At 43.0% G+C, this 27,520-nt stretch overlaps 1 protein-coding gene across 2 annotated transcripts in view; it reads left to right on the top strand.

Moving 5' to 3' along the window:
* Nucleotides 1-14,398: 14,398 nt before the first annotated feature.
* Nucleotides 14,399-27,520, top strand: part of LOC143776410 (uncharacterized) — a 29,006-nt gene continuing 15,884 nt past the window's right edge. The window contains exons 1-6 of one of the 2 annotated variants that reach the window (XM_077265788.1): nucleotides 14,399-15,169; nucleotides 15,527-15,646; nucleotides 15,733-15,892; nucleotides 18,404-18,596; nucleotides 23,674-23,793; nucleotides 23,897-25,838. In XM_077265788.1, the coding sequence (XP_077121903.1) occupies nucleotides 15,544-15,646; nucleotides 15,733-15,892; nucleotides 18,404-18,596; nucleotides 23,674-23,793; nucleotides 23,897-25,838 (2,518 nt within the window). In that variant the 5' untranslated portion in view covers nucleotides 14,399-15,169; nucleotides 15,527-15,543. Of the gene's footprint in view, nucleotides 15,170-15,199; nucleotides 15,647-15,732; nucleotides 15,893-18,403; nucleotides 18,597-23,673; nucleotides 23,794-23,896; nucleotides 25,839-27,520 lie in introns of those variants that run through there. The other variant, XM_077265787.1, reaches the window with a different exon arrangement.

The raw sequence follows: 27,520 nt of genomic DNA, 5'->3' as shown, positions 1-27,520 counted from the left end.
ACAGTAGTATACAGCACAGAGCACAGCCCACAGAGAACTATATACAGCCCACAGCAGTATACAGCACAGAGCACAGCCCACAGAGAACTATATACAGCCCACAGCAGTATACAGCACAGAGCACAGCCCACAGAGAACTATATATAGCACAGAGCACACAGTAGTATACAGCAGAGCACAGCCCACAGAGAGCTATATACAGCCCACAGCAGTATACAGCACAGAGCACAGCCCACAGAGAACTATATACAGCCCACAGTAGTATACAGCACAGAGCACAGCCCACAGAGCACAGCCCACAGAGAACTATATACAGCCCACAGTAGCATACAGCACAGAGCACAGCCCACAGATAACTATATACAGCCCACAGTAGTATACAGCACAGAGCACAGCCCACAGAGAACTATATACAGCACAGAGCACAGCCCACAGAGAACTATATACAGCCCACAGTAGCATACAGCACAGAGCACAGCCCACAGATAACTATATACAGCCCACAGTAGTATACAGCACAGAGCACAGCCCACAGAGAGCTATATACAGCCCACAGTAGTATACAGCACAGAGCACAGCCCACAGAGAACTATATACAGCCCACAGCAGTATACAGCACAGAGCACAGCCCACAGAGAACTATATACAGCCCACAGCAGTATACAGCACAGAGCACAGCCCACAGAGAACTATATATAGCACAGAGCACACAGTAGTATACAGCACAGAGCACAGCCCACAGAGAGCTATATACAGCCCACAGCAGTATACAGCACAGAGCACAGCCCACAGAGAACTATATATAGCACAGAGCACACAGTAGTATACAGCACAGAGCACAGCCCACAGAGAGCTATATACAGCCCACAGCAGTATACAGCAGAGCACAGCCCACAGAGAACTATATACAGCCCACAGTAGTATACAGCACAGAGCACAGCCCACAGAGAGCTATATACAGCCCACAGTAGTATACAGCACAGAGCACAGCCCACAGAGAACTATATACAGCCCACAGCAGTATACAGCACAGAGCACAGCCCACAGAGAACTATATACAGCCCACAGCAGTATACAGCACAGAGCACAGCCCACAGAGAACTATATATAGCACAGAGCACACAGTAGTATACAGCAGAGCACAGCCCACAGAGAGCTATATACAGCCCACAGCAGTATACAGCACAGAGCACAGCCCACAGAGAACTATATACAGCCCACAGTAGTATACAGCACAGAGCACAGCCCACAGAGAGCTATATACAGCCCACAGCAGTATACAGCACAGAGCACAGCCCACAGAGAACTATATACAGCCCACATCTCTTCTCTTCCTCCCCTCACCTCCTCCGAGAATGGCCCCACAGTCCAGAAAAAAAAAAACTCTCCTCACCTCTCCTCGTGCCCAGCGTTGCTTCCTGGTTCCTGCTCCTGTCTCAGCAGCTGCAGTCTGCCCGGGACACAGCAGGTGCGCGATGATATGACATCATCGCGCACCCGCAGTGTCAGAGGCAGAGCGGGGAATGATGGGAGAGGAGCGTCTGTAGACGCTCTCTCCTCCATCATTGCATTCAACTGTACCGGCGTCTATACGCCGGTATAGTTGAATGCGACGGCGGGGGCGGCGGATTGAGTGGCCCACCACTGGCACCGGCCCTTCTGGCATTTGCCAGAAGTGCCCTATGGCCAGTCCGGCCCTGGTACAAACCCCCCACAAGTGATCCCATATTGGAAACTAGACCCCCCAAGGAACTTATCTAGATGTGTTGTGAGAACTTTGAACCCCCAAGTGTTTCACTACAGTTTACAACGCAGAGCCGTGAAAATAAAAAATCTTTTTTTTCCCACAAAACTTATTTTTTGGCCCCCAGTTTTGTATTTTCCCAAGGGTAGCAGGAGAAATTGGACCCCAAAAGATGATGTCCAATTTGTCCTGAGTACGCTGATACCCCATATGTTGGGGTAAACCCCTGTTTGGGCACACGGGAGAGCTCTGAAGGGAAGGAGCACTGTTTTCCTTTTTCAACGCAGAATTGGCTGGAATTCAGATCGGATGCCATGTCCCGTTTGGAGAGCCCCTGATGTGCCTAAACAGTGGAAACCCCCAATTATAACTGAAACCCTAATCCAAACACACCCCTTACCCTAATCCCAACAGTAACCCTAACCACTCCTCTAACCCAGACACACCCAACCCTATTCCCAACCGTAAATGTAATCCAAACCCTAACCCTATCTTTAGCCCCAACCCTAACCGTAGCCCCAACCCTAGCCCCAACCCTAGCCCTAACCCTAGCCCTAACCCTAGCAATAACCCTAGCCCTATCACTAGCCCTAACACTAGCCGTAACACTAGCCCTAACCCTAACCCTAATGGGAAAATGGAAATAAATACATTTTTTAATTTTTTAATTTTTCCCTAACTAAGGGGGTGATGAAGGGGGGTTTGATTTACTTTTATAGCGGGTTATTTAGCGGATTTTTATGATTGGCAGCCGTCACACACTGAAAGACGCTTTTTATTGCAAAAAATATTTTTTGCGTTACCACATTTTGAGAGCTGTAATTTTTCCATATTTGAGTCCACAGAGTCATGTGAGATCTTGTTTTTTGCGGGACAAGTTGACGTTTTTATTGGTAACATTTTCGGACACGTGACATTTTTTGATCGCTTTTTATTCCGATTTTTGTGAGACAGAGTGATCAAAAACCAGCTATTCATGAATTTCTTTTGGGGGAGGCGTTTATACCGTTCCGCGTTTGGTAAAATTGATAAAGCAGTTTTATTCGTCAGGTCAGTACGATTACAGCGATATCTCATTTATATCATTTTTTTTATGTTTTGGCGCTTTTATACGATAAAAACTATTTTATAGAAAAAATAATTATTTTGGTATCGCTTTATTCTCAGGACTATAATTTTTTTATTTTTTGCTGATGATGCTGTATGGCGGCTCGTTTTTTGCGGGACAAGATGATGTTTTCAGCGGTACCATGATTATTTATATCAGTCTTTTTGATCGCGTGTTATTCCACTTTTTGTTCGGCGGTATGATAATAAAGCGTTGTTTTTTGCCTCGGTTTTTTCTTTTTTTCTTACGGTGTTTACTGAAGGGGTTAACTAGTGGGGCAGTTTTATAGGTTGGGTCGTTACGGACGCGGCGATACTAAATATGTGTACTTTTATTGTTTTTTTTATTTTATTTAGCTAAAGAAATGTATTTATGGGAATAATATATTTTTTTTTTCCTTTATTTAGGATATTTTTTTTATTTTTTTTTTACACACATGTGGGGAATTTTTTTTTTACTTTTTTACTTTGTCCCAGGGGGGGACATCACAGATCATTGATCTGGCAGTGTGCACAGCACTCTGCCAGATCTGCGATCTGCTGTGCAGGGCTGCAGGCTTACCAAGTGTCTGCTCTGAGCAGACACTCGGTAAGCCACCTCCCTCCCTGCAGGACCCGGATGCCGCGGCCATCTTGGATCCGGGACCTGCGGCGAGGAGGGAGGTAGGAGACCCTCGGAGCAACGCGATCACATCGCGTTGCTCCGGGGGTCTCAAGGAAGCCCGCAGGGAGCCCCCTCCCTGCGCGATGCTTCCCTATACCGCCGGTACACCGCGATCATGTTTGATCGCGGTGTGCCGGGGGTTAATGTGCCGGGGGCGGTCCGTGACCGCTCCTGGCACATAGTGCCGGATGTCAGCTGCGATATGCAGCTGACACCCGGCCGCGATCGGCCGCGCTCCCCCCGTGAGCGCGGCCGATCGCGTATGACGTACTATCCCGTCGGTGGTCATACGGGCCCACCCCACCTCGACGGGATAGTATGTCAGATGTCAGAAAGGGGTTAAAGATACATTATCTTTCATAGCTAAAAATTCTCACTTAAACTCTACCAAGGTCTCTGATGTCCCTCTTCAAGATCCAAAAATAACGTATTCTTTATAAAAAAAATCATCAGATCTTGCCTTCTATTCATGCTCAAAGTCTACCCATACTCTCGAATTCTCTGGAGAAGATTCAAACAGACATCATCTCCTTTAGAAACTGCATGTCTAACTATGAATATTTTAAAAGGAAAAACAACATAAAAATCAGGGGAATTCCGGAGTCGGTCCAGCCTTCTCAGCTAAAGGACTATATTTCTACAATGATTTTTCACTTACTACCTAAAAATAAAGAAAAAACCTAAGTGAGAAGGTTTTCATAATTCGCATGCCGCTCTCTCTCCCTATTAACATTGCTCAAGATGTTATTGTGTCTTTTTATCCTTTTGGGGTAAACAACGATCCTTATGCTGATAAGAGACTCAAAACTTCTTCCATCTCCGTACAACAATTTATCTTTTTTCAAAGACTTGACCTCCAAAAACGGAAATCATTCTCTCAAACCACATGGGAACTCTTACACGCCGGGATATCTTACCCATGGACTATGACTTCCAATCTACAAGTGAAATTCACGTCAAAATTGTTCACTCTCTCGTCTCCGAAGGAAGGAATTGACTTTTTGAAAAGAACAGGAATAACAGCTTCTCAGGCCTCTCCTGGACTCTCCTCTCTGTTTTCATCAAACACGTATCCCACTTGAAAAGATCTTTATTCCACTTGCTATAATACTAAAAGAACCGGACTTTTCCCTCCAAATAGTCTTAGGATCACCTTAAGGTGTTTCCAGACGCGACAGGCTCTCATGTTTCTTCATACATTACTCAATATATGTATATTACTCATATATTTCATAATACTCTGTACTTTATGTGGATTTTGCATCTCATAATCTTTGTATGATTATTAACACCTGTTTTGATTTTAGGTGTTGAAATATTAAGCGACGCTTAAATATGTGTATTTTTAAAATGTATGTTTGCCTGTCTATCCCTATTTTTCCTCCTTATCCCTTTTTCCCTCTTTCCTCCTTCCCTTTTCCCTGATTCCCCATGTTCCCCTTCCCTTCCCCTTCCCACCCTTTGAAAAATTTTGAAAGTTCAATAAAAATTATTGGAAAAGAAAAATCACACATGAACCCACAATGATAGAATAACATTGGTCCGAATTAAATCTGATTTTTAATCGGATTGCATTCGTCCGAATTTCATCGCAAGTGGGAATGAGCCCTAAGAGGACCACTCACTGGTTCTACAGGTTCTATATAGAGAAGAGGGGCACCTGGTGTATTTGGGTACCTGAAAAAATCTACCACAAACTGTGCACACGGAAAACAATATCAAATGATGTGCTCATTGAAAAGTTCACTACCTGCTGTGCCTCTGAAAATGAGAATAGTGCATGTCCCAGTTTCCACACTTTTATCTAGCAATGATAACCTGGCCACTCTTACCAGGTCCAGCTCCCATTCTACAATACACATGACATAGTGATGCAATCACATTGCCTGCATAAAATTCATTTTAACCAAGGAAAAAAACAAGTTGTGGCCCCGTTATTTTCCGTTAGTACAATTAGATGTTATTTTAACAATTAGTCCCCACCCTGAACCTCACCCATGGATTCCTACATTCTTATATTTAATGGCCTAGACCATGTTGCACCCTACACCTTATTCCTTAGAGGAGAGAAGGGTGGCATGAGTCTTCAACTGTCCTCCTTCTCCCCTTGTCTGCTAACGTTGCTGTCATTTTGATGTGAGGGGGTCTATGCATGGTCACTTTTCCAAACTTCCAAATTGACCATTCAGTTGGAACATAGTAAAGTCTGTGTAGGTCTTTGGGCAAATCATTGAGTGGGATCCAATTGTACTTTATAAAAAGAAACACTAAATAAAAGACATAACTATAAATGAAACATGAAAGTGTCACAGATACATATCTGCAATGATTACAAACGATAGCAGAATTACAACAAAGGTGCACAAATAACACTACCATAGTCTATGTAGGGATGAATGTATGATCCAAAATAATACCATTGAGTGTAAAAAATTAAAAAAAAATCATAGATGCTGTAGGACTATTGGTATTTGCTCCTGTATACAATTCAGTAGCTATTTCCCTTCACAGTAGAATCATTGCTATGTTAGTCTGACCTTTCTTTGACAATGTTTGGTTACCCACATGATGTTCAGCAGCAAACTGTCAGCCCATATATATATGCCATTTTTATTGGTGGGGAAATATTTGCATTACTATCCTGAAAGCATGGAAAAAGTGATCTGATATGGGAAGAGCTTAATGGCATCCTAATGCTTGTAAGGTTTTATAAGTCCAAACTGATGAGAAACTTCTGCAACTATTGTGAGCTCTCCATGGAAACGCGAAAGAAGCATAATTTATGAGCAGCCCTAAAAATGTGATTTTATTTATAAGGGCAATAAATGGTAGCTAAATTCCAAAGATTTGGGATGTGTAATAGTGGATTATTTACATTATTACAGCTACTGCTCACTGTGAACCATCAGCTAGACATAGCCGATTGTCGTAGTAATACAGATCTGACTTCTTCAAATGAAAGGATTAGTCTTAAAATATAAATTGTATCTCATATCCGATGGATAACATACTGGTCTCGGAATTGCTGCAAGTCCAATTACTAGTACCCCCTGTAATCCCACTATTAATTCATGGGAACTCAAACCAAGGCTCTGCAGAACCACATCTTGAATAGAGAAAGGTGGGCATGCTCAACCTCCACTCCATTCATTGTCTTTGGGTCTGCTGGAAAGAGTCAAGCTTATCACTCAACTTCTTCTGGCAACACACAGACAATGAAAGGAGTAGTGATCAAGCATGAGAATATCCATTCCATTCAAGCCAGGGTTCCACGTTTCTTGGGATCTAGAGCCACAATCTCAGGTAGTAGAGATAGGGGATAATCTAACATTTTGGGAATAACCCTTTAAGTCCAGATGAGTAAGATAATTTCCAGATTCATCACCTAATTTCCTCAACATTTTATGGCAAAATCCACATGTATCACAAAATTCATTATGAAAATTTGCAGTTTTTATACACAAGAATGACCGTATTGGGATTTTTAAATCCTATCAACTTTTGATATATTGTACTGTAAACTGCTGAGAATTAAGGATATGGAAATTTACCACATTTGAACTAAAGGATTCTATACTTCTTCGATATCTTTTAGATAAAAGCTTATTTGGCTGACAGATAACTATCTCGACTACGTCATACACGTGAATGCTTGGTTAGGCAAAGCATAGATGTATTTTCAACATGGAGAGTGTTGTGAAGGTCTCTGGAAGTGGCTTATCTCCTGGGAGAACAAAAAATCGAGTGTTAAAATTCATCATGTCCAATACTTTTTCCCAAAACATTATCTGTCTGAGAACAGTCAGACGGCCCCCATACACATTAGCTGGTCCCACTGAGTTTGCCCATCTTTTATCTACTACTAATGGTTTTTTTACCCTAAGAAAAGTAGATTGTTCTTCTGGTTTAGAGCAGACCATATAATATACTTTTGAATTGAAGAACAATGTAAAATATATTTGGATACTCTTTAAGACACAGTTCAATTCTCTTTAAACAGTGTTCCATGGAAATGAATAAGCCCCAATAAAACTGAGAGAAAACATGACTTTGTCTTGCAGTTTGGCAAGTGACAGTTTGGCAAGTGATTGGTAAACATGTGTTACTTATAATTAAAGTGAACCTGTCACCAGGTTTGGCCGATATGAGTTACTGCCACAGCCTTTCAGGACTGATATACAGCATTCTACTGTATAATGTTGTATATAAGCACCCAACCTGACCTGAAAGAGAAGAAAATGAACTATTATTATACTCATCTGCAGGGCGGTCCGGTCTGAGGGGTGTCACTTTTCTTGGTTCAGCGCCTCCCATCTTCTTGCAATGCCGCCCTCCTTCTTATTTCGTGTGGATGACATATCCCTGTATCATCCACGCAGTCTCCTCGGCATCGCCCTCCTGCACAGGCATACTTCTCTGCCCTGTTGAGGGCAGAGTAAAATCCTGCAGTGCACAGGCGCTTGGCCTTTGTGACCTTTCCCGGTTCTTGCATGCTGCAGTACTTTGCTCTGCCTTCAATAGGGCAGATAAGTACGCCTGCGCAGGAGAGCGATGCTGAGCAGACTGTGTGGATGATGCAGGGACCCCTCATCCACACAAACCAAGAAGGAGGGCGGCATCACAAGAAGACGGGAGGCACCGGACCAAGAAGAGTGACGCCCCTCGGACCGGACTGCCTCGCAGGTGAGTATAATAAAAGTTATTTTTCTTCTCCTACAGGTCGGGTTGGGGGCAGATATACAGCATTATAGCATTATGAAAGGTGGTGGCCGCATCTCATATCAGCCAAACCTGCTGACAGGTTCCCTTTAAGACGATATTAGTGTGCTAAAATTGATATACTTAGAAGTATTCTGGCTTACAGGTCCTGACACTGGTTCTCTAGCATTGCAGAAAGCGAAATCTGAGAACACAATCCTCTTGCTGTGTGTATATATGGCTCACGGAGTTTGCTGGTTGCCAAGCAATAGCACTCCAGGCCAAAGTGGAAATATGAACAACACAGACCTGAAATTACATTTTTTTTTAAAGGTTATAAAATATTTGAACTATTGAAATAAAAAGATATGACTGGCTACTTACACTAGCTAATAAGAAATATATATGTGTGTGTGTGTGTGTGTGTGTGTGTGTGTGTGTGTGTGTGTGTGTGTGTACTTGTTTTGCTATACTTGTGGGGACATGGACCTGAATACACACCAACAGTGTGGGGACCTCTGTCTTCGTGGGGACCAAAAATCAGGTCCCCACGAAGCTGCCAATGCTAATCAGTAGAGAAGACCTTGTTTATACACCTAGCATCAAAATCTCAAGTGTCCTCTTTATACACATATATAAGAGACAGTGTGTATGAGTGTGTGTGCTCAATATGTGTAAACTCCCTCTCTGGTGCCTTTGTGGTACTGCAAGCTGATACACACTTCAGAAAAGCCTCAAGATTCCACCTCTGGCAAACCGAGGTACTGCAGGCTCACACACAAATTTGTTTAAAGTGTGTTGTAGGGACACAGATACAGTCTTAGTCATCTGGCAAACCGAGGTACTGCAGGCTCACACAAATTTGTTTAAAGGGCCACTGTTACCCCCTCCAGCTGTTATAAACTAAAAGAGCCACCTTGTGCAGCAGTAATGCTGCAGTCTAACAAGGTGGCTCTTTTAGACTTTGATTCATTTATTACCTCATTAAAGCGTTTTAAAAATTGGCCACAAATACCAGATATTGTACCGGGAGGCGGTCCGAAGCGTCCTCTATGAATCTCCCAACTGCCGTCACTCTTCTCTTCAGGGGCGATGGTCGCCGCCCCCTTCGCGGTGTTTCTTCTTAAATCCGGCGCCTGCGCCGTGCGTGCCTGCCTGGGGCAGGCGCAGTCTTCATTGTCCTTCATAGCTCAGACGCAGGGTGCCTGACTGCACCTGTGCGGGCAGTGCGGCCGCCCTGTTACTGAATCCCCGCCCCGCACTGTGTTATTCATTATGCACAGTGCGGGGCTGGCATTCCTGGGCATGCGCACTGCGCTGTTCAGGTGCTCCCCCATCTCGGACGCTCTCCCTGCTCCCCCGCCTTCCGGCATTGTTATTTGCAGCTGCCACATTACAAACGCACAGCGCAGGCGCCGGATTTAAGAAGCAACAGCACTAAGGGGGCGGCGACCATCGCCCCTGAAGAGAAGAGTGACGGCAGTTGGGGGATTCATAGAGGACGATTCGGACCACCTCCAGGTACAATATCTGGTATTTGTGGCCAATTTTTAAAACGCTTTATTGAGGTAATAAATGAATCAAAAACTAAAAGAGCCACCTTGTTAGACTGCAGCATTACTGCTGCACAAGGTGGCTCTTTTAGTTTATAACGGCTGGGGGGGGTGAGAGTGGCCCTTTAAAGTGTGTTGTAGGGACACAGATACAGTCTTAGTCATCTGGCAAACCGAGGTACTGCAGGCTCACACAAATTTGTTTAAAGTGTGTTGTAGGGACACAGATACAGTCTTGGTCATGTGACTTAGTGGGAGTGGTGTGCAGAGTCTTAGCAGTAAAGAGTATTCCATATTTCTGCCAGATACCCACAGAGATATTGAAATCTGAAAAAAGAGACTTCTGCTCATTGAAGGTAAGAACTGCTCACATAGGGTTCAACTCCACAGCAAACAACTCTCTATTTTATGCTGTATGTTGCTCTTTATATGTTTGAGGTGACTGCACATAGGGTTGCATAATGTGGATTATGTATATAAGTGTACACAAGGTTCGTAATGTGGATGATGAGGAATAGATATCCCACATACCCAGCTTTCCAGTAACTGTACTGAGCAAGAGAGATGGGGAATAAACATGATAAATGTACAGTATACAGTGTAATGGATATATCCCACATACCCAGCTTTCCAGTAACTTTCCTGAGCAAGAGAAATGGGGAATGAACATGATATATGTACAGTATACAGTGTAATAGATATATCCCACATACCCAGCTATCTAGTAACTTTCCTATGCAAGAGAGATGGGGAATAAACATGATAAATGTACAGTATACAGTGTAATGGTTATATCCCACATACCCAGCTTTCCAGTAACTGTACTGAGCAAGAGAGATGGGGAATGAACATGATAAATGTACAGTATACAGTGTAATGGATATATCCCACATACCCAGCTATCTAGTAACTTTCCTATGCAAGAGAAATGGGGAATGAACATGACAAATGTACAGTATACAGTGTAATGGATATATCCCATATACCCAGCTTTCCAGTAACTTTCCTATGCAAGAGAAATGGGGAATGAACATGACAAATGTACAGTATACAGTGTAATGGATATATCCCACATACCCAGCTATCTAGTAACTTTCCTATGCAAGAGAAATGGGGAATGAACATGACAAATGTACAGTATACAGTGTAATGGATATATCCCATATACCCAGCTTTCCAGTAACTTTCCTATGCAAGAGAGATGGGGAATGAACATGATAAATGTACAGTATACAGTGTAATGGATATATCCCACATACCCAGCTATCTAGTAACTTTCCTATGCAAGAGAGATGGGGAATAAACATGATAAATGTACAGTATACAGTGTAATGGTTATATCCCACATACCCAGCTTTCCAGTAACTGTACTGAGCAAGAGAGATGGGGAATGAACATGATAAATGTACAGTATACAGTGTAATGGATATATCCCACATACCCAGCTATCTAGTAACTTTCCTATGCAAGAGAAATGGGGAATGAACATGACAAATGTACAGTATACAGTGTAATGGATATATCCCACATACCCAGCTATCTAGTAACTTTCCTATGCAAGAGAAATGGGGAATGAACATGACAAATGTACAGTATACAGTGTAATGGATATATCCCACATACCCAGCTATCTAGTAACTTTCCTATGCAAGAGAAATGGGGAATGAACATGACAAATGTACAGTATACAGTGTAATGGATATATCCCATATACCCAGCTTTCCAGTAACTTTCCTATGCAAGAGAGATGGGGAATGAACATGATAAATGTACAGTATACAGTGTAATGGATATATCCCACATACCCAGCTATCTAGTAACTTTCCTATGCAAGAGAGATGGGGAATAAACATGATATATGTACAGTATACAGTGTAATGGATATATCCCACATACCCAGCTTTCCAGTAACTTTCCTATGCAAGAGAAATGGGGAATGAACATGATAAATGTACAGTATACAGTGTAATGGATATATCCCACATACCCAGCTATCTAGTAACTTTCCTATGCAAGAGAAATGGAGAATGAACATGACAAATGTACAGTATACAGTGTAATGGATATATCCCATATACCCAGCTTTCCAGTAACTTTCCTATGCAAGAGAAATGGGGAATGAACATGACAAATGTACAGTATACAGTGTAATGGATATATCCCACATACCCAGCTATCTAGTAACTTTCCTATGCAAGAGAAATGGGGAATGAACATGACAAATGTACAGTATACAGTGTAATGGATATATCCCATATACCCAGCTTTCCAGTAACTTTCCTATGCAAGAGAGATGGGGAATGAACATGATAAATGTACAGTATACAGTGTAATGGATATATCCCACATACCCAGCTATCTAGTAACTTTCCTATGCAAGATAGATGGGGAATAAACATGATATATGTACAGTATACAGTGTAATGGATATATCCCACATACCCAGCTTTCCAGTAACTTTCCTATGCAAGAGAAATGGGGAATGAACATGATAAATGTACAGTATACAGTGTAATGGATATATCCCACATACCCAGCTTTCCAGTAACTTTCCTATGCAAGAGAAATGGGGAATGAACATGACAAATGTACAGTATACAGTGTAATGGATATATCCCATATACCCAGCTTTCCAGTAACTTTCCTATGCAAGAGAGATGGGGAATGAACATGATAAATGTACAGTATACAGTGTAATGGATATATCCCACATACCCAGCTATCTAGTAACTTTCCTATGCAAGAGAGATGGGGAATAAACATGATATATGTACAGTATACAGTGTAATGGATATATCCCACATACCCAGCTATCTAGTAACTTTCCTATGCAAGAGAAATGGGGAATGAACATGACAAATGTACAGTATACAGTGTAATGGATATATCCCATATACCCAGCTTTCCAGTAACTTTCCTATGCAAGAGAGATGGGGAATGAACATGATAAATGTACAGTATACAGTGTAATGGATATATCCCACATACCCAGCTATCTAGTAACTTTCCTATGCAAGATAGATGGGGAATAAACATGATATATGTACAGTATACAGTGTAATGGATATATCCCACATACCCAGCTTTCCAGTAACTTTCCTATGCAAGAGAAATGGGGAATGAACATGATAAATGTACAGTATACAGTGTAATGGATATATCCCACATACCCAGCTTTCCAGTAACTTTCCTATGCAAGAGAAATGGGGAATGAACATGACAAATGTACAGTATACAGTGTAATGGATATATCCCATATACCCAGCTTTCCAGTAACTTTCCTATGCAAGAGAGATGGGGAATGAACATGATAAATGTACAGTATACAGTGTAATGGATATATCCCACATACCCAGCTATCTAGTAACTTTCCTATGCAAGAGAAATGGGGAATGAACATGATAAATGTACAGTATACAGTGTAATAGATATATCCCACATACCCAGCTTTCCAGTAACTGTACTGAGCAAGAGAGATGGGGAATGAACATGACAAATGTACAGTATACAGTGTAATGGAAATATCCCATATACCCAGCTTTCCAGTAACTGTACTGAGCAAGAGAGATGGGGAATGAACATGATATGATAAATGTACAGTATACAGTGTAATGGATATATCCCACATACCCAGCTTTCCAGTAACTTTCCTAAGCGATTAAATAGTTGGTGAATAAACATGATATATGTGTAATATATAAAGGATAAGGGGACCTCTTAAGCGGACCCTAAATCTGAGTTAAGTCTAAGGGTACGTCCACACGCTGCGGGTGTATGGCGTCTGGAATCCGTATGGATTCTGTACAGATTCCGTACAGACTTTGGCCGCTAAATGCGTCGGTATTCCTGAGTATATATACCAATTGGTCGGCGTATATATGGCAGTAATAGGGTGGAATAGCGGCGGTAGTTCCTTACCACCGCTAATTCCCGCAAGAAGCCGCAGCTGATATTTAGCCACGGTTTCTGCCATTTTAGCATGTCAAATTATCAGACGGATCCTGTCCGTCAAATTGACATGATGCGGTTGAGAATAACGGCAGTCCAGATCAATTTCCGGACGAAAATAATCCGACCAATGACATCAGTACTGGTTTTGCTGGTGGCTACGGATCATCCGCCACAAATCCGACATGTGTGGACGAGCCATAATTCTCATCTGTTAGGTAATTCTGTCACAGACTTCATGCTTTTTATTGCAATTGGCAAAATTAATTCCATCTTTTCTGCAGGTTTTGAGGTGCTTTTTTGGCGCTCTTATGTGTGGCAAAAGTGCCAAAAAATACGCTGCTAAGATGTTGCAAGAGCGGTCTGACTGCGGTTCAATTCTAACCTATAAGCAATTTCTGTTTGTATTCCGCAAGAAATCCGAGCGGCAAATTGACAAGATGCGGTTGAAAATTGCCGCACTGCGGCCTGCTTTCCGCAGCAGCAATTTTTCTGTCCTGTGTGAACTGCTTTTTGCAGTTCACACAGGGTATAATGGAGGGCGTGGCCGCAGCGGTATTTCCGTGCAAAACCTTGTGAAAAATCCACATCTGAACGTACCCTTAAATGACTTATCAAATTTACTATTTGCGCTTCATTCACACTGCCGCTGTTTTTGTGGCCGCATTTGCGTTCCGTTCTTGCGACCCCCGAGTTTGCAAAAGTGGGCCGCAATTGCGGCCGCTCGAAAGCGGAGTATGTGGAATATATATCCCTTACACTATATAGATATCATGTTCATTCCCCATCTATCTTGCTCAGGAGAGCATCTCCCTCCCCCGGCACCAAGAGCAGCTCATACTGAATTGTTACATTGACTAGTAACACTGCACACAGAAATGCACCTTAATATTCCACTGTTAACCCTTTCCTCCCAGCAGTAACACACAACTCCTCACCTTGATATCATGGTGATTTATGGTCAGAATGACTTCAATGCGATCAGTGATTTCTATTCTAGCTCTGCTCACATAGATTTTATATCCACACTCAACTCTAGGCCGTTCTTCATATTTTGGGGGCTTTTAGTCAGATATACTAGTTTGTGCCTGTATAGTATTGGTGTAGCTGGGAGTGTAGGGCATGGGTTACATGGCACTGTGGTGGGATACTGATGGGAGGTATTGGTGCAGTGTTTGATGCTTCTACTGGGTATTTTCCTACAAATACTGTAACCCCTCACTGCTTAGAACGATCCTTCCCAGCTCTATAATATATTATATATACCCCACAATACAGGCTCACACACACATTTGTCTAAAGTGTGTTGTAGGGACACAGATACAGTCTTGGTCATGTGACTTAGTGGGAGTGGTGTGCAGAGTCTTAGCAGTAAAGACTCAGAGTATTCCATATTTCTGCCAGATACCCACAGAGATATTGAAATCTGAAAAAAGAGACTTCTGCTCATTGAAGGTAAGAACTGCTCACATAGGGTTCAACTCCACAGCAAATGAGTGCTCTAGCACTGGCATCTCAGCAGGGATATTCCCCTACTGCACATGTGTGACAGTTTACAGGACATAACTCAGGGCACCCAGACAGAAGGCAGAGGGGAGCCTAAGCAGCTGAGCCTCTATCTTGGCTTGTGAGCATTAGAACAGGCCGGCGATTACAGGGTAACATGAAAAATATCCGGCTTGCATTATGACTAGAACATGACAATATCCTTTTAAGTACCAACCTATGATGCGTTCCTAAGCAGTTCATGTTATATGTTCTACATTTCATTTTCTGCATACTTTACAAGTAGTAGAATTTGCTTTGATATAGGCAACTGGATTTTCACAATGAAAAGGCGAAGGATAACGCCCGAAAAAGACGCCATACATTATGTCAGTGCCATCACTGACAAACCTGGATTGACCATGAAATACATCAATCCCCTTAAAGGTGAGTTAAAACAAGTTAACTAAATTGCCTTAATATTGTCATGCATTAGAATGACTGTCTTAGGTAATGATAAATATTTTCTACAGGAAGAGGAGTGTTTGCTGAAACTGAAATCGAAAAAGGGAGTTTTGTTGCAGAATATCGAGGCGAGCTCATCAATTTGGATGAGAGCCAGAAAAGGTCCATAAAGGACCCCAATTTTAAGAACTTCGTGTACGAATTTCAGTGGAATGAAAAAATATGGTGGTAAGTAATCAGTTTTTTTAATGCATTTTAGAGGGTATCCATCTTTCCCCAGTTGATAGCCAGTCCTGATTATGTCCTGTCTCTGCTGTTCATGTGAATCCACTGCAGTCAGTTACTGAGGCAGCACCATTTTTGAAACATCAGGTAACATAAAAAAGCACCCTTAGGGCTAAGACACCTATCGAAAAAAATTTCGGATCCGAAATTCGGGTCTGAATTTGCGCAATTTTGGATCTGAAATTTTTTTTGGACATCCAAAATTCGGATGTAAATTAAATGGGAAAATGAAAAAAAAATAAATAAAAATTTCGGCCTGAAATTCGGTTCCCTTTACAAGTACAACCGAATTTCGGACCGAATTTTTTTTTCCCATTTATTATAATGGGGCTGAAATTCAGTCTGAAAATGAAAATTCGGACATGCATCCAAATTTATTTTTCGGATCTGCCGATCCGAAAAAAATTCGGACGTGTGATTTACCCCATTGAAATCAATGCATTTCAATGGGGTCCGAATTTCGGATCCCGAAATCTGAAATATTTTCGGACGTATTTTAGCCCTTAAGAGGGCAATATGAATAGGGGTTAAGGTACCTTCACACGAAACGACGCTGCAGCGATAGCAACAACAATGCCGATCGCTGCAGCGTCGCTGTTTGATCGCTGGAGTGCTGTCACACAGACCGCTCTCCAGCGACCAACGATGCCGAGGTCCCCGGGTAACCAGGGTAAACATCGGGTTGCTAAGCGCAGGGCAGCACATACTCACCTGCACGTCCCCCGCCGTCCGCTTCCTGCACAGACGTGACGTCACCGCTGTGCTGTGCTTTCGCTTTCACTTTGCGGCGCTCAGTCAGTGTGGGAAGCAGACAGCAGGGGACGCGCAGGTGAGTATGTACTGTTTGTTTTTTTTACATTTTACACTGGTAACCAGGGTAAACATCGGGTTACTAAGCACGGCCCTGCGCTTAGTAACCCGATGTTTACCCTGGTTACCAGTGTAAAATATCGCTGGTATCGTTGCTTTTGCTGTCAAACACAACGATTCACGGCGATCGGACGACCAAATAAAGTTCTGAACTTTATTCAGCGACCAGCGACATCACAGCAGGATCCTGATCGCTGCTGCGTGTCAAACTAAACGATATCGCTAGCGAGGACGCTGCAACGCCACGGATCGCTAGCGATATCGTTACAAAGTCGTTTCGTGTGAAGGTACCTTTAGTTTGCTATTTAATAGCTATAGCAGGTAGATTTAGGGCTTTTAAACATATTGATATACCCAGAAATCTCTCATTACAGTGAAGATTTAGCCTCTCTGACTTTACCAGCACAACAAAGGCAGCAAAATGTCTAAATTAAAAGCAGAGATGTATACTTTCCCTTTCCATTGCCGTTGGCAGTTTAGCTAGCATCAAACTGGTGACAAATTCCTTTAATAGATGTCAACCAGTGTCATTTCTTATGTTAAGATGACTGTAACAAGGGAATTTTGTTACCAGTTTTTCAGTGTGGAGTTCTCTCACTGTTTGGTAGGCACGGTGGTCAGACAGAAGAAACCAACTTATGTTATTTAATTATAGAGATTTAAAGGAGTTCTGTCAGGGCAAAAAAAGAAATTATACTCCCCTGCTCCTGCAGACGCTGCCAGCAGTCCATGGGTCCGTCCTCCGGTCGGCGGCGCTGTGGTGTCACTTTCCTGACACTGCCCGGCCTGGAGTGCTTCCGGGTCGGGCTGTGTGCAGCGTCTTTTTGCGTCATATGACGCGTCGGGGGCAGGCTCCAACCCCCTGATGACACACTTGTTCCCACCCACCAGCGCCTCACAAATGTGAGCAGGGACTACTAAATTCAAAGTCCCTGTTCTTCCCACCCACTTTGACGTGCTGGTGGGTGGGAACACATGGAAACTCCATGTGCGTCAATGTGGGAAGGGACAGCCGGTAAAGCCTTCTGCAGTGACACTGTAGGAGTGTTCCCAGGCTGTCCCCGCCCACCGTGTCTCCATGGAGTGTATCCTTGGGTTTGCCTTCCATCCGGCACTTTGGCCTGTACGCCAGAGGGCAGGGATACCTTGAGGCAGGCTGTTCCCTGTTAGTAGTATTATCCGGACACCTTCCCCTCTTCTGAGCACTTTGGTGCTTGCTCATCTCAATTTATATGCAAATGAGCTCCACAAGCAGGATTAGTCCCCATTGTTATGAGGGGGGCTATTCCCATCCCTTACTGGAGTTTCACAGTGCTGAAGGGCTGCATAATGCCCTTCATTACCATGAGAACTCCTGCCATGCTCATTTTCATATACCATTTTATAGCTTAGATTAAATAAGATGTTGCCTTCCTCTGCACTCTGCCCACTGTTCCATGGCTTACCTATCTTTTAGTAAAACTCCACGCTAAAAAACTAGTGACAGACTCCCTTTAAATACATTTGTATTATCTTGGTTATATTATAATCAACCAGTTATTTCTACATGTCAAGATTCATGTACATTTTTTTCTTTTATATCAGCATTGATGCATCCCAAGACAATGACTCATTAGGAAGATTAGTTAATGATGAATATAAAAACCCAAATTGCAAAATGAAGAAAGTTATGGTTGAAAAAAAGCCACATTTGTGCCTTTTTGCCATTAGCGACATCAACCCTGGAGAAGAAATTACATACAATTATGGGGATAGTAGTTTCCCTTGGAGAGAAAAGGTATAATATAATATAATATAATATATAATATTACTTTGTTAGAATATTCAATCTAAAGACATTAGGTGTCTAAAACTACAAATTACTAAATGTATCACTACAAAGACCAGACACCCATTTAATGTACAGTGTATGGAAGGTGTCTATCTACTGATGACAGTTATCAAGTGAATTAAGGGCCTGGTGAGATCAATATCAACATGGCCATTATTGTTCCACAGAAGTGTCTTGCAGTACCTTATTCACCTCTGTTCACATATCAGTTCTTGGCCAAAATAAGCATGAATAGATTTATTCAGTGTTTGAACACACATGTATCGGAGGCGTTTAATTGACTATCAAAAAAAGGCATGTATTACAGTCCCATTGATTTCAATGGGAGCACACACACACTTTGCCATTTAAGCGCAGCCTGTTCTCCTCACCTATTAACATGAGAGGGGCAGCTGAAAAAGCTGAATGCTCTTTAAAAGCATCAGTTTAAATGACAATATCAAAAAAAGTCTAAAAAAACTGAAGACAGATGCCTGTGTGTTTGAGCCCTTGTTTTCAAAAATGTAATGAGCACAGGGTAGCAGGAGAAATGTATAAACAGCTGTAAAGTATGATGTATACATTTGAGGTTGATAAGGAAATAATGGGAGATATACACCTATGCTTTAAAGGTATATCTCCATGCTTGGATAACTCGTGTCCGCAATTACCTTTACCCTTTGCTTGCGAGCCCAATAAATCTATGCCACACAATGTCGTAGAGTTTTGGAAAAGGTTGTATTGTATAATTACAATGGACGAGGTTAAATACCTCCAATTATATCACATGGTGAGGTAACAAAACATCTGTTAATTTACAGAAGATAATTGGTTAGTATATATAAACATGGGTTATATTCGTCATGTGGGCTCCATTTCAACGAATTTCAGTTTAGTTATGAGTACACAGTACCAATGCAGCATCCTACCTTTGGAGGCAGTATTGGACAAAGAAATTACTAAGAAAATAATATGGTTAGACAGAAAACTGGTTAACAAGTATACTAATAAGTGTTTATACTTCAACTTATCCTGGGTCTTAATGTCCAAGGATAGCCACATAGGCAATATAGATAGACTACTTAGGACATTACAGAATGTGCTGAACACTTTGTGTTTAGAGAAAGCAGAGTTAAAGGTCACAGTCTTCTAGACATCTAATAAGAGACTTGACTACACATTGAACAATACTTTAGAACTATAGAACTTATCTATCTAGTGAATTCATAGATATTTCCACAACAAGGTCATGCACCAAGTGGGGACATTCACCACATCCAGACTTCATAACCAACATTCAAAGCACCCTGCCTCTTCCTTTCAGGTCACGGTGCTCGTGGGGACATACTCACACACATTTCAGGTCATGCACCAAGTGGGGACATTCACCACATCCAGACTTCATTTCCAACATTCAAAGCACCCTGCCTCTTCCTTTCAGGTCACGGTGCTCGTGGGGACAAACACACATTTCAGGTCATGCACCAAGTGGGGACATTCACCACATCCAGACTTCATTTCCAACATTCAAAGCACCCTGCCTCTTCCTTTCAGGTCACGGTGCTCGTGGGGACATACTCACACACATTTCAGGTCATGCACCAAGTGGGGACATTCACCACATCCAGACTTCATAACCAACATTCAAAGCACCCTGCCTCTTCCTTTCAGGTCACGGTGCTCGTGGGGACATACTCACACACATTTCAGGTCATGGATCAAGTGGGGACATTCACCACATCCAGACTTCATTTCCAACATTCAAAGCACCCTGCCTCTTCCTTTCAGGTCACGGTGCTCGTGGGGACAAACACACATTTCAGGTCATGCACCAAGTGGGGACATTCACCACATCCAGACTTCATTTCCAACATTCAAAGCACCCTGCCTCTTCCTTTCAGGTCACGGTGCTCGTGGGGACATACTCACACACATTTCAGGTCATGCACCAAGTGGGGACATTCACCACATCCAGACTTCATTTCCAACATTCAAAGCACCCTGCCTCTTCCTTTCAGGTCACGGTGCTCATGGGGACAAACACACATTTCAGGTCATGCACCAAGTGGGGACATTCACCACATCCAGACTTCATAACCAACATTCAAAGCACCCTGCCTCTTCCTTTCAGGTCACGGTGCTCGTGGGGACAAACACACATTTCAGGTCATGCACCAAGTGGGGACATTCACCACATCCAGACTTCATAACCAACATTCAAAGCACCCTGCCTCTTCCTTTCAGGTCACGGTGCTCGTGGGGACATACTCACACACATTTCAGGTCATGCACCAAGTGGGGACATTCACCACATCCAGACTTCATAACCAACATTCAAAGCACCCTGCCTCTTCCTTTCAGGTCACGGTGCTCGTGGGGACAAACACACATTTCAGGTCATGCACCAAGTGGGGACATTCACCACATCCAGACTTCATTTCCAACATTCAAAGCACCGTGCCTCTTCCTTTCAGGTCACGGTGCTCGTGGGGACATACTCACACACATTTCAGGTCATGCACCAAGTGGGGACATTCACCACATCCAGACTTCATTTCCAACATTCAAAGCACCCTGCCTCTTCCTTTCAGGTCACGGTGCTCGTGGGGACAAACACACATTTCAGGTCATGCACCAAGTGGGGACATTCACCACATCCAGACTTCATAACCAACATTCAAAGCACCCTGCCTCTTCCTTTCAGGTCACGGTGCTCGTGGGGACATACTCACACACATTTCAGGTCATGCACCAAGTGGGGACATTCACCACATCCAGACTTCATAACCAACATTCAAAGCACCCTGCCTCTTCCTTTCAGGTCACGGTGCTCGTGGGGACAAACACACATTTCAGGTCATGCACCAAGTGGGGACATTCACCACATCCAGACTTCATAACCAACATTCAAAGCACCCTGCCTCTTCCTTTCAGGTCACGGTGCTCGTGGGGACAAACACACATTTCAGGTCATGCACCAAGTGGGGACATTCACCACATCCAGACTTCATTTCCAACATTCAAAGCACCCTGCCTCTTCCTTTCAGGTCACGGTGCTCGTGGGGACAAACACACATTTCAGGTCATGCACCAAGTGGGGACATTCACCACATCCAGACTTCATAACCAACATTCAAAGCACCCTGCCTCTTCCTTTCAGGTCACGGTGCTCGTGGGGACATACTCACACACATTTCAGGTCATGCACCAAGTGGGGACATTCACCACATCCAGACTTCATAACCAACATTCAAAGCACCCTGCCTCTTCCTTTCAGGTCACGGTGCTCGTGGGGACATACTCACACACATTTCAGGTCATGCACCAAGTGGGGACATTCACCACATTCAGACTTAATTTCCAACATTCAAAGCACCCTGCCTCTTCCTTTCAGGTCACGGTGCTCGTGGGGACAAACACACATTTCAGGTCATGCACCAAGTGGGGACATTCACCACATCCAGACTTCATAACCAACATTCAAAGCACCCTGCCTCTTCCTTTCAGGTCACGGTGCTCGTGGGGACATACTCACACACATTTCAGGTCATGCACCAAGTGGGGACATTCACCACATCCAGACTTCATTTCCAACATTCAAAGCACCCTGCCTCTTCCTTTCAGGTCACGGTGCTCGTGGGGACAAACACACATTTCAGGTCATGCACCAAGTGGGGACATTCACCACATCCAGACTTCATTTCCAACATTCAAAGCACCCTGCCTCTTCCTTTCAGGTCACGGTGCTCGTGGGGACATACTCACACACATTTCAGGTCATGCACCAAGTGGGGACATTCACCACATCCAGACTTCATTTCCAACATTCAAAGCACCCTGCCTCTTCCTTTCAGGTCACGGTGCTCGTGGGGACAAACACACATTTCAGGTCATGCACCAAGTGGGGACATTCACCACATCCAGACTTCATAACCAACATTCAAAGCACCCTGCCTCTTCCTTTCAGGTCACGGTGCTCGTGGGGACATACACACATTTCAGGTCATGCACCAATCACACTATTTGTCTTTAGTGTTGAAAATGCTGATTGGTGGGGTGCAGACATCTGACACTCCCACTAATCTGCTATTCAGCGATGTCTCCCTGACAGAACCAGAAGCAGATGGCTTTGTTCACTGTGTAATGGATCTGCCAGGTTACTTTAGCTCAGTTCAGAGTCACTAGTATGGGAGCTGAGCTGCTGCAGTCTGGCATGGCCACTGCATAGTAAATTGAGCTATCTGCTTCTGGCTCCTTTCACAATGTAGATCTTGCTATGGTGGCTCTACACCCTCTGATCAGATTCAAGCCTATCCTGACGATATTGAATTAACATGCAAAACTCAAAAACTCATTTAAAAGGAAACCTGTCAGGTGGAATATACACAATAACTTACAGATGGAGAAAAAGAAATCTTGTGTGGCATGGCGCACCAGTGAGAAGCGCGGGTGCGCCATGCCACAAAAGGCATTTACATTTGCTGTACAGCTGCTATTGTTCACTGCACAGCGATTGTAAATAGGACATGGCCGGTTCTATTGAGCTAGACGCGAATGTCTAATGTATTTGCAGCGGCGAATATAAATAGAACGTGGCCACGATTTTAATGGAACGCGGCCGCTTCTATTCAGCCGTCCGTGTTCTATTGTATATGCAGGACTGCCCGCGGCTAAAGTAAATTTGCCATGATTTATTTACAGGTTTGTGTCCTGTCTTACTATGTAGGCGCAGAAAATCGGGCCTCGTGGCATGATGGGACACAAGAAAATATTTGCTCCATCTGCAGGTTATGAGAGGCATTGTCCACCTCACATTAAGTCCGGAAGCAAGTTTTGACAGCTCCCCCTCTCCCTGGCTTCTGCAGAAGCACCCACCGAAGTCCCAAGGGTGCCCATATTTTGACTCTGAAGCCATGTCTCTCCCATATACTGCAATAGGAGAACCACAGCTTAAGAGTCATATCAGCACCTGCTGCAATTCAGGTATAAATAAAAACAAATTTGGTTGTTAATTTGGTACTGTTCCTATGTTTAAACTATGTAGGTGGCTGACAAACCCATTGTTACAAATGAAAATCAGAAGGATCTAGAGGTGTCCTGCTACAGTAGCCCCGAAACTGCACCATGTCTCCATACAGAGCAAGCCACCTCACCAAAGATTGAGGTAAATTCAAGATCATGTTTCAGCTATCTTTCTACATGTTTAACCATTAAAACAAGTGAAAGGATGCCATTAAATGTATCAATGTGTTTGATTTTCATTCCAGCAAAATATGAACACTATCTCTGACATTGAAGACAGCTCTGATTTTAGCCTAGAAAACAGCGAAGAAGAATATTTACCACACTTTTCTGAGGAGAGCAGTTCAGAAACAAGCACCATCCAAGAAGAGGTGCCATTACAGAGCCATCAAAAGAATACAAAGACCAACACTTCTCCACACACTGATTTACTATCTGATAGCACCAGTGTTTTGAACATGGAAAAAGAAATATCTGACTCTGTGTCAGTTCAGGTACTTTCCCAAAGGGAAAGTGGTGTAAGGATGTATAATAAAAAACAGTATTGTTTTTACTGCGAGAAACCATTCATGAAAATTGCAAGACATCTCGAACATGTTCATAAAAGTGAACCTGAAGTCGCGGGTGCATTAAAGTTTGCAAAGGGCTCAAAAGAAAGGCGAAGGTCTTTAGAACATCTTCGACATCGGGGCAACTTTGCTCACAATTCTAATGTAATTAGAACTGGAAGTGGAGTTCTTGTTACATTTAAACAGCCCACAAAAGAAACTTCTCCCAAAGATTTCATGCACTGCATTCATTGCCAAGGCTTATTTGTCAAAAAATATCTCTGGAGACACATGAAAAAATGTAAACTAAACCAAACAAGTACATCATCAAGCCCTGGGAGAAAAAAAGTGCAATCTCTCTGTGCCTTTATGGAGCCCATGCCACCTGGAATTAGCAGTGGTTTTTGGAAGCTTCTAAGCTATATGAGACCAGATGAAATTTCATCCACAATTAAAAGTGATGGATCCATTGTACAGATGGGTCAGCATCTCTATAACAGAATCGGATCGGAAGTTGATAAACACGAATACATCCGTCAAAAACTTAGAGAAGTTGGAAGGTTAGTACTAGAGGCCAGAAAATGTTCTCCTCTTTTCAAACTTGTAGACTTTATTGTCCCATCAAACTTTATGCATGCCATAAACTCTGTGAGAGTTCTTGCTGGCTATGACGAAGAAACTAATACATTTAAAATTCCATCACTGGCACTGAAGCTTGGCCATAGCTTGGTGAAAATTTCCAGTATTCTGGAATGCCAAGCAATGGTGGAGGGATGCCAAGACAGAGTGGAGAATGCACGTAACTTCCGAAAGTTGTATGAAACAAGATGGAATGAGCTAATCTCATCAGCTGCCTTAAAATCTCTAAAAGAAACAAAATGGAACACTCCTCAGCTTTTACCTTTCACTGAAGATGTGAAAAAAATGCACTTGTATCTTGACGAAAAACTGCAGGAGTACTATAACCTTTTGTCAACTGCTCCCTCAGTTAAAAAATGGACATTACTTGCAAAAGTTATACTTGCACAGCTAATCTTATTCAATCGAAGACGAGAGGGTGAAGTTTCTAAGATGTTCTTAAGTAGCTTTACTTCAAGAGATACTTCACATCTGCATGATGATGTTGCTTTAGCACTTTCTGACTTAGAAAAAAAGCTCTGCCAACATTTCACAAGAATTGAAATCAGAGGTAAACGAGGTAGAAAAGTTCCAATACTTTTAACACCAGCAGTGCAAAACGCAATGACACTTCTTGTAGAGAAGCGTACAGTTTGTGGAGTGCTGTCTGAAAATGTGCACATGTTTGCCAGACCAGAGGCTTTGTCACATTTCAGAGGATGTGATTGTATACGCTTTTTTGCTAAAGAATGTGGAGCTAAAAATCCTGAAACACTGACTTCCACCAAGCTACGAAAGCACGTTGCTACTCTAACAAAAGTTCTGAACTTAAACGACACAGAGTTAGATCAATTAGCAGACTTTCTTGGCCACGACATTAAGGTGCACAGACAATATTACCGCCTCCCAGAAGGAACCTTACAGCTTGCCAAGATCAGCAAACTTCTCTTGGCTCTTGAAAAAGGAAGACTGGCTGAATTTAAAGGCAAAAATTTTGAGGATATCAGCATTGATCCAGAGGGTTAGTATTGAGGAAAATATCCATTTATGAGTATGTAATTTTTGTTCTGTAAAATTACAGCTTACCTGCACAGCCTTTGATTTACTGTCTCCAGAAATACTTTTCTATTTTAAACAACTCTGTTTGATGTATATCAGTGTTATTATCTTGGGTATGTTTAGGCCACGGTGACAAGCAATGACACCTATTCTCATGGAAACTAACACCATACAAAAGGTTTCTTTTCGTTTCCTCCACAACCTGTATATAATGAGCTTTGTAACAGATCAAACCAACGGAGCCATTAATGATTGCTACTGAAATATAGGAACAATCTCACCCAAGATATAGGTTGCTTCACAGCGTTTTGTGGTATGGATGTCTGTGCATATGAGGCGGCGCTCTACGTGCCCGTTTAAAACCTCATTCCTATGGATTTCATCCCACCGATTGTTTCTTCCTCCCTCATCATGAATTCTCCCAACGCGTTTCTTGTGGCTCGATCATCAGGGGAGAAGCCACTTCAAAAAATCAGATGTGTGTCATCCCTCCTATGTGTGTCTGACGGATGACACACATCTGATTTTTTGAAGTGGCTCCTCCCCTGATGATCGAGCCACAAGAAACGCGTTGGGAGAATTCATGATGAGGGAGGAAGAAACAATCGGTGGGATGAAATCCATAGGAATGAGGTTTTAAACGGGCACGCAGAGCGCCGCCTCATTTGCACGGACATCCATACCACGAAACGCTGTGAAGCAACCTATATCTTGGGTGAGATTGTTCCAATATTTCAGTAGAAATCATTAATGGCTCCGTTGGTTTGATCTGTTACAAAGCTCATTATATACAGGTTGTGGAGGAAACGAAAAGAAACCTTTTGTATGGTGTTAGTTTCCATGAGAATAGGTGTCATTGCTTGTCACCGTGCTGGAGCTTTTTCAGAGCTCACTGGGAGCATCTGTTAGTATTTGTACGTTGTTTGTTATGCGGTTTTATGAGTCTGTCAGGCTCTTTTTAATAGAGTGAATTAAAAGTTATATTTTATTTAACTACAGTCCTACCTTGCTATTTGCACATTTATACTGATTGGTGGTACTACATTATTAGGGTATGTTTAGGCCAGGTTTACACGACCGTGGTTATCCACAGCCGTTTTTACGGATCCGTTGCTCCGTGATTCACGGAGCAACAGATCTGTACAAAAACAGCCGTGTTAATCACGGCCGCGGAACCGTAGCTTCCTTGGCCAACAAGGGTTGCCAAGGAAGCTGCGGCCTCAGCAGCACAGCAATGTTAAATTAACATTGTAGCACTGCTGCCTGTAGCTGCCCAATGACTCCCTGTAACCAGAGAAGCCAGCAAGTGGTTGCTAGGGACCCGATCGCAGGTGTTGCCCGCGGGTGTCTGCTGCAAGATGCCGCAGTTACCCGCCTGGGATACAGCGCAATCTCTTTACTTAAACCCCGGGCGGCCGCCGAGAATACAATAGGACGCGGCCGGCTCAAAAGAATCGGCTGCGTTCTATTAGCAGTCGCTGTGCAGCGAACAATAGTGGCTGCACAGTGAATGTAAATGCCTTGTGTGGCATGGCGTGCCAGTGCTTCTCACTGGCACACCATGCGACAGGAATTTATTTGCTCCATCTGTATATATTATGTTGACCTAGTATATAATGTATTGATTACTGGGTTCACATAACA

Source organism: Ranitomeya variabilis, chromosome 5, assembly GCF_051348905.1.
Source record: "Ranitomeya variabilis isolate aRanVar5 chromosome 5, aRanVar5.hap1, whole genome shotgun sequence".
Classification (NCBI taxonomy): Eukaryota; Metazoa; Chordata; class Amphibia; order Anura; family Dendrobatidae; genus Ranitomeya; species Ranitomeya variabilis.
Note: the sequence above shows the minus strand (reverse complement) of the source record. Positions and strands in the feature narration are given on the sequence as shown.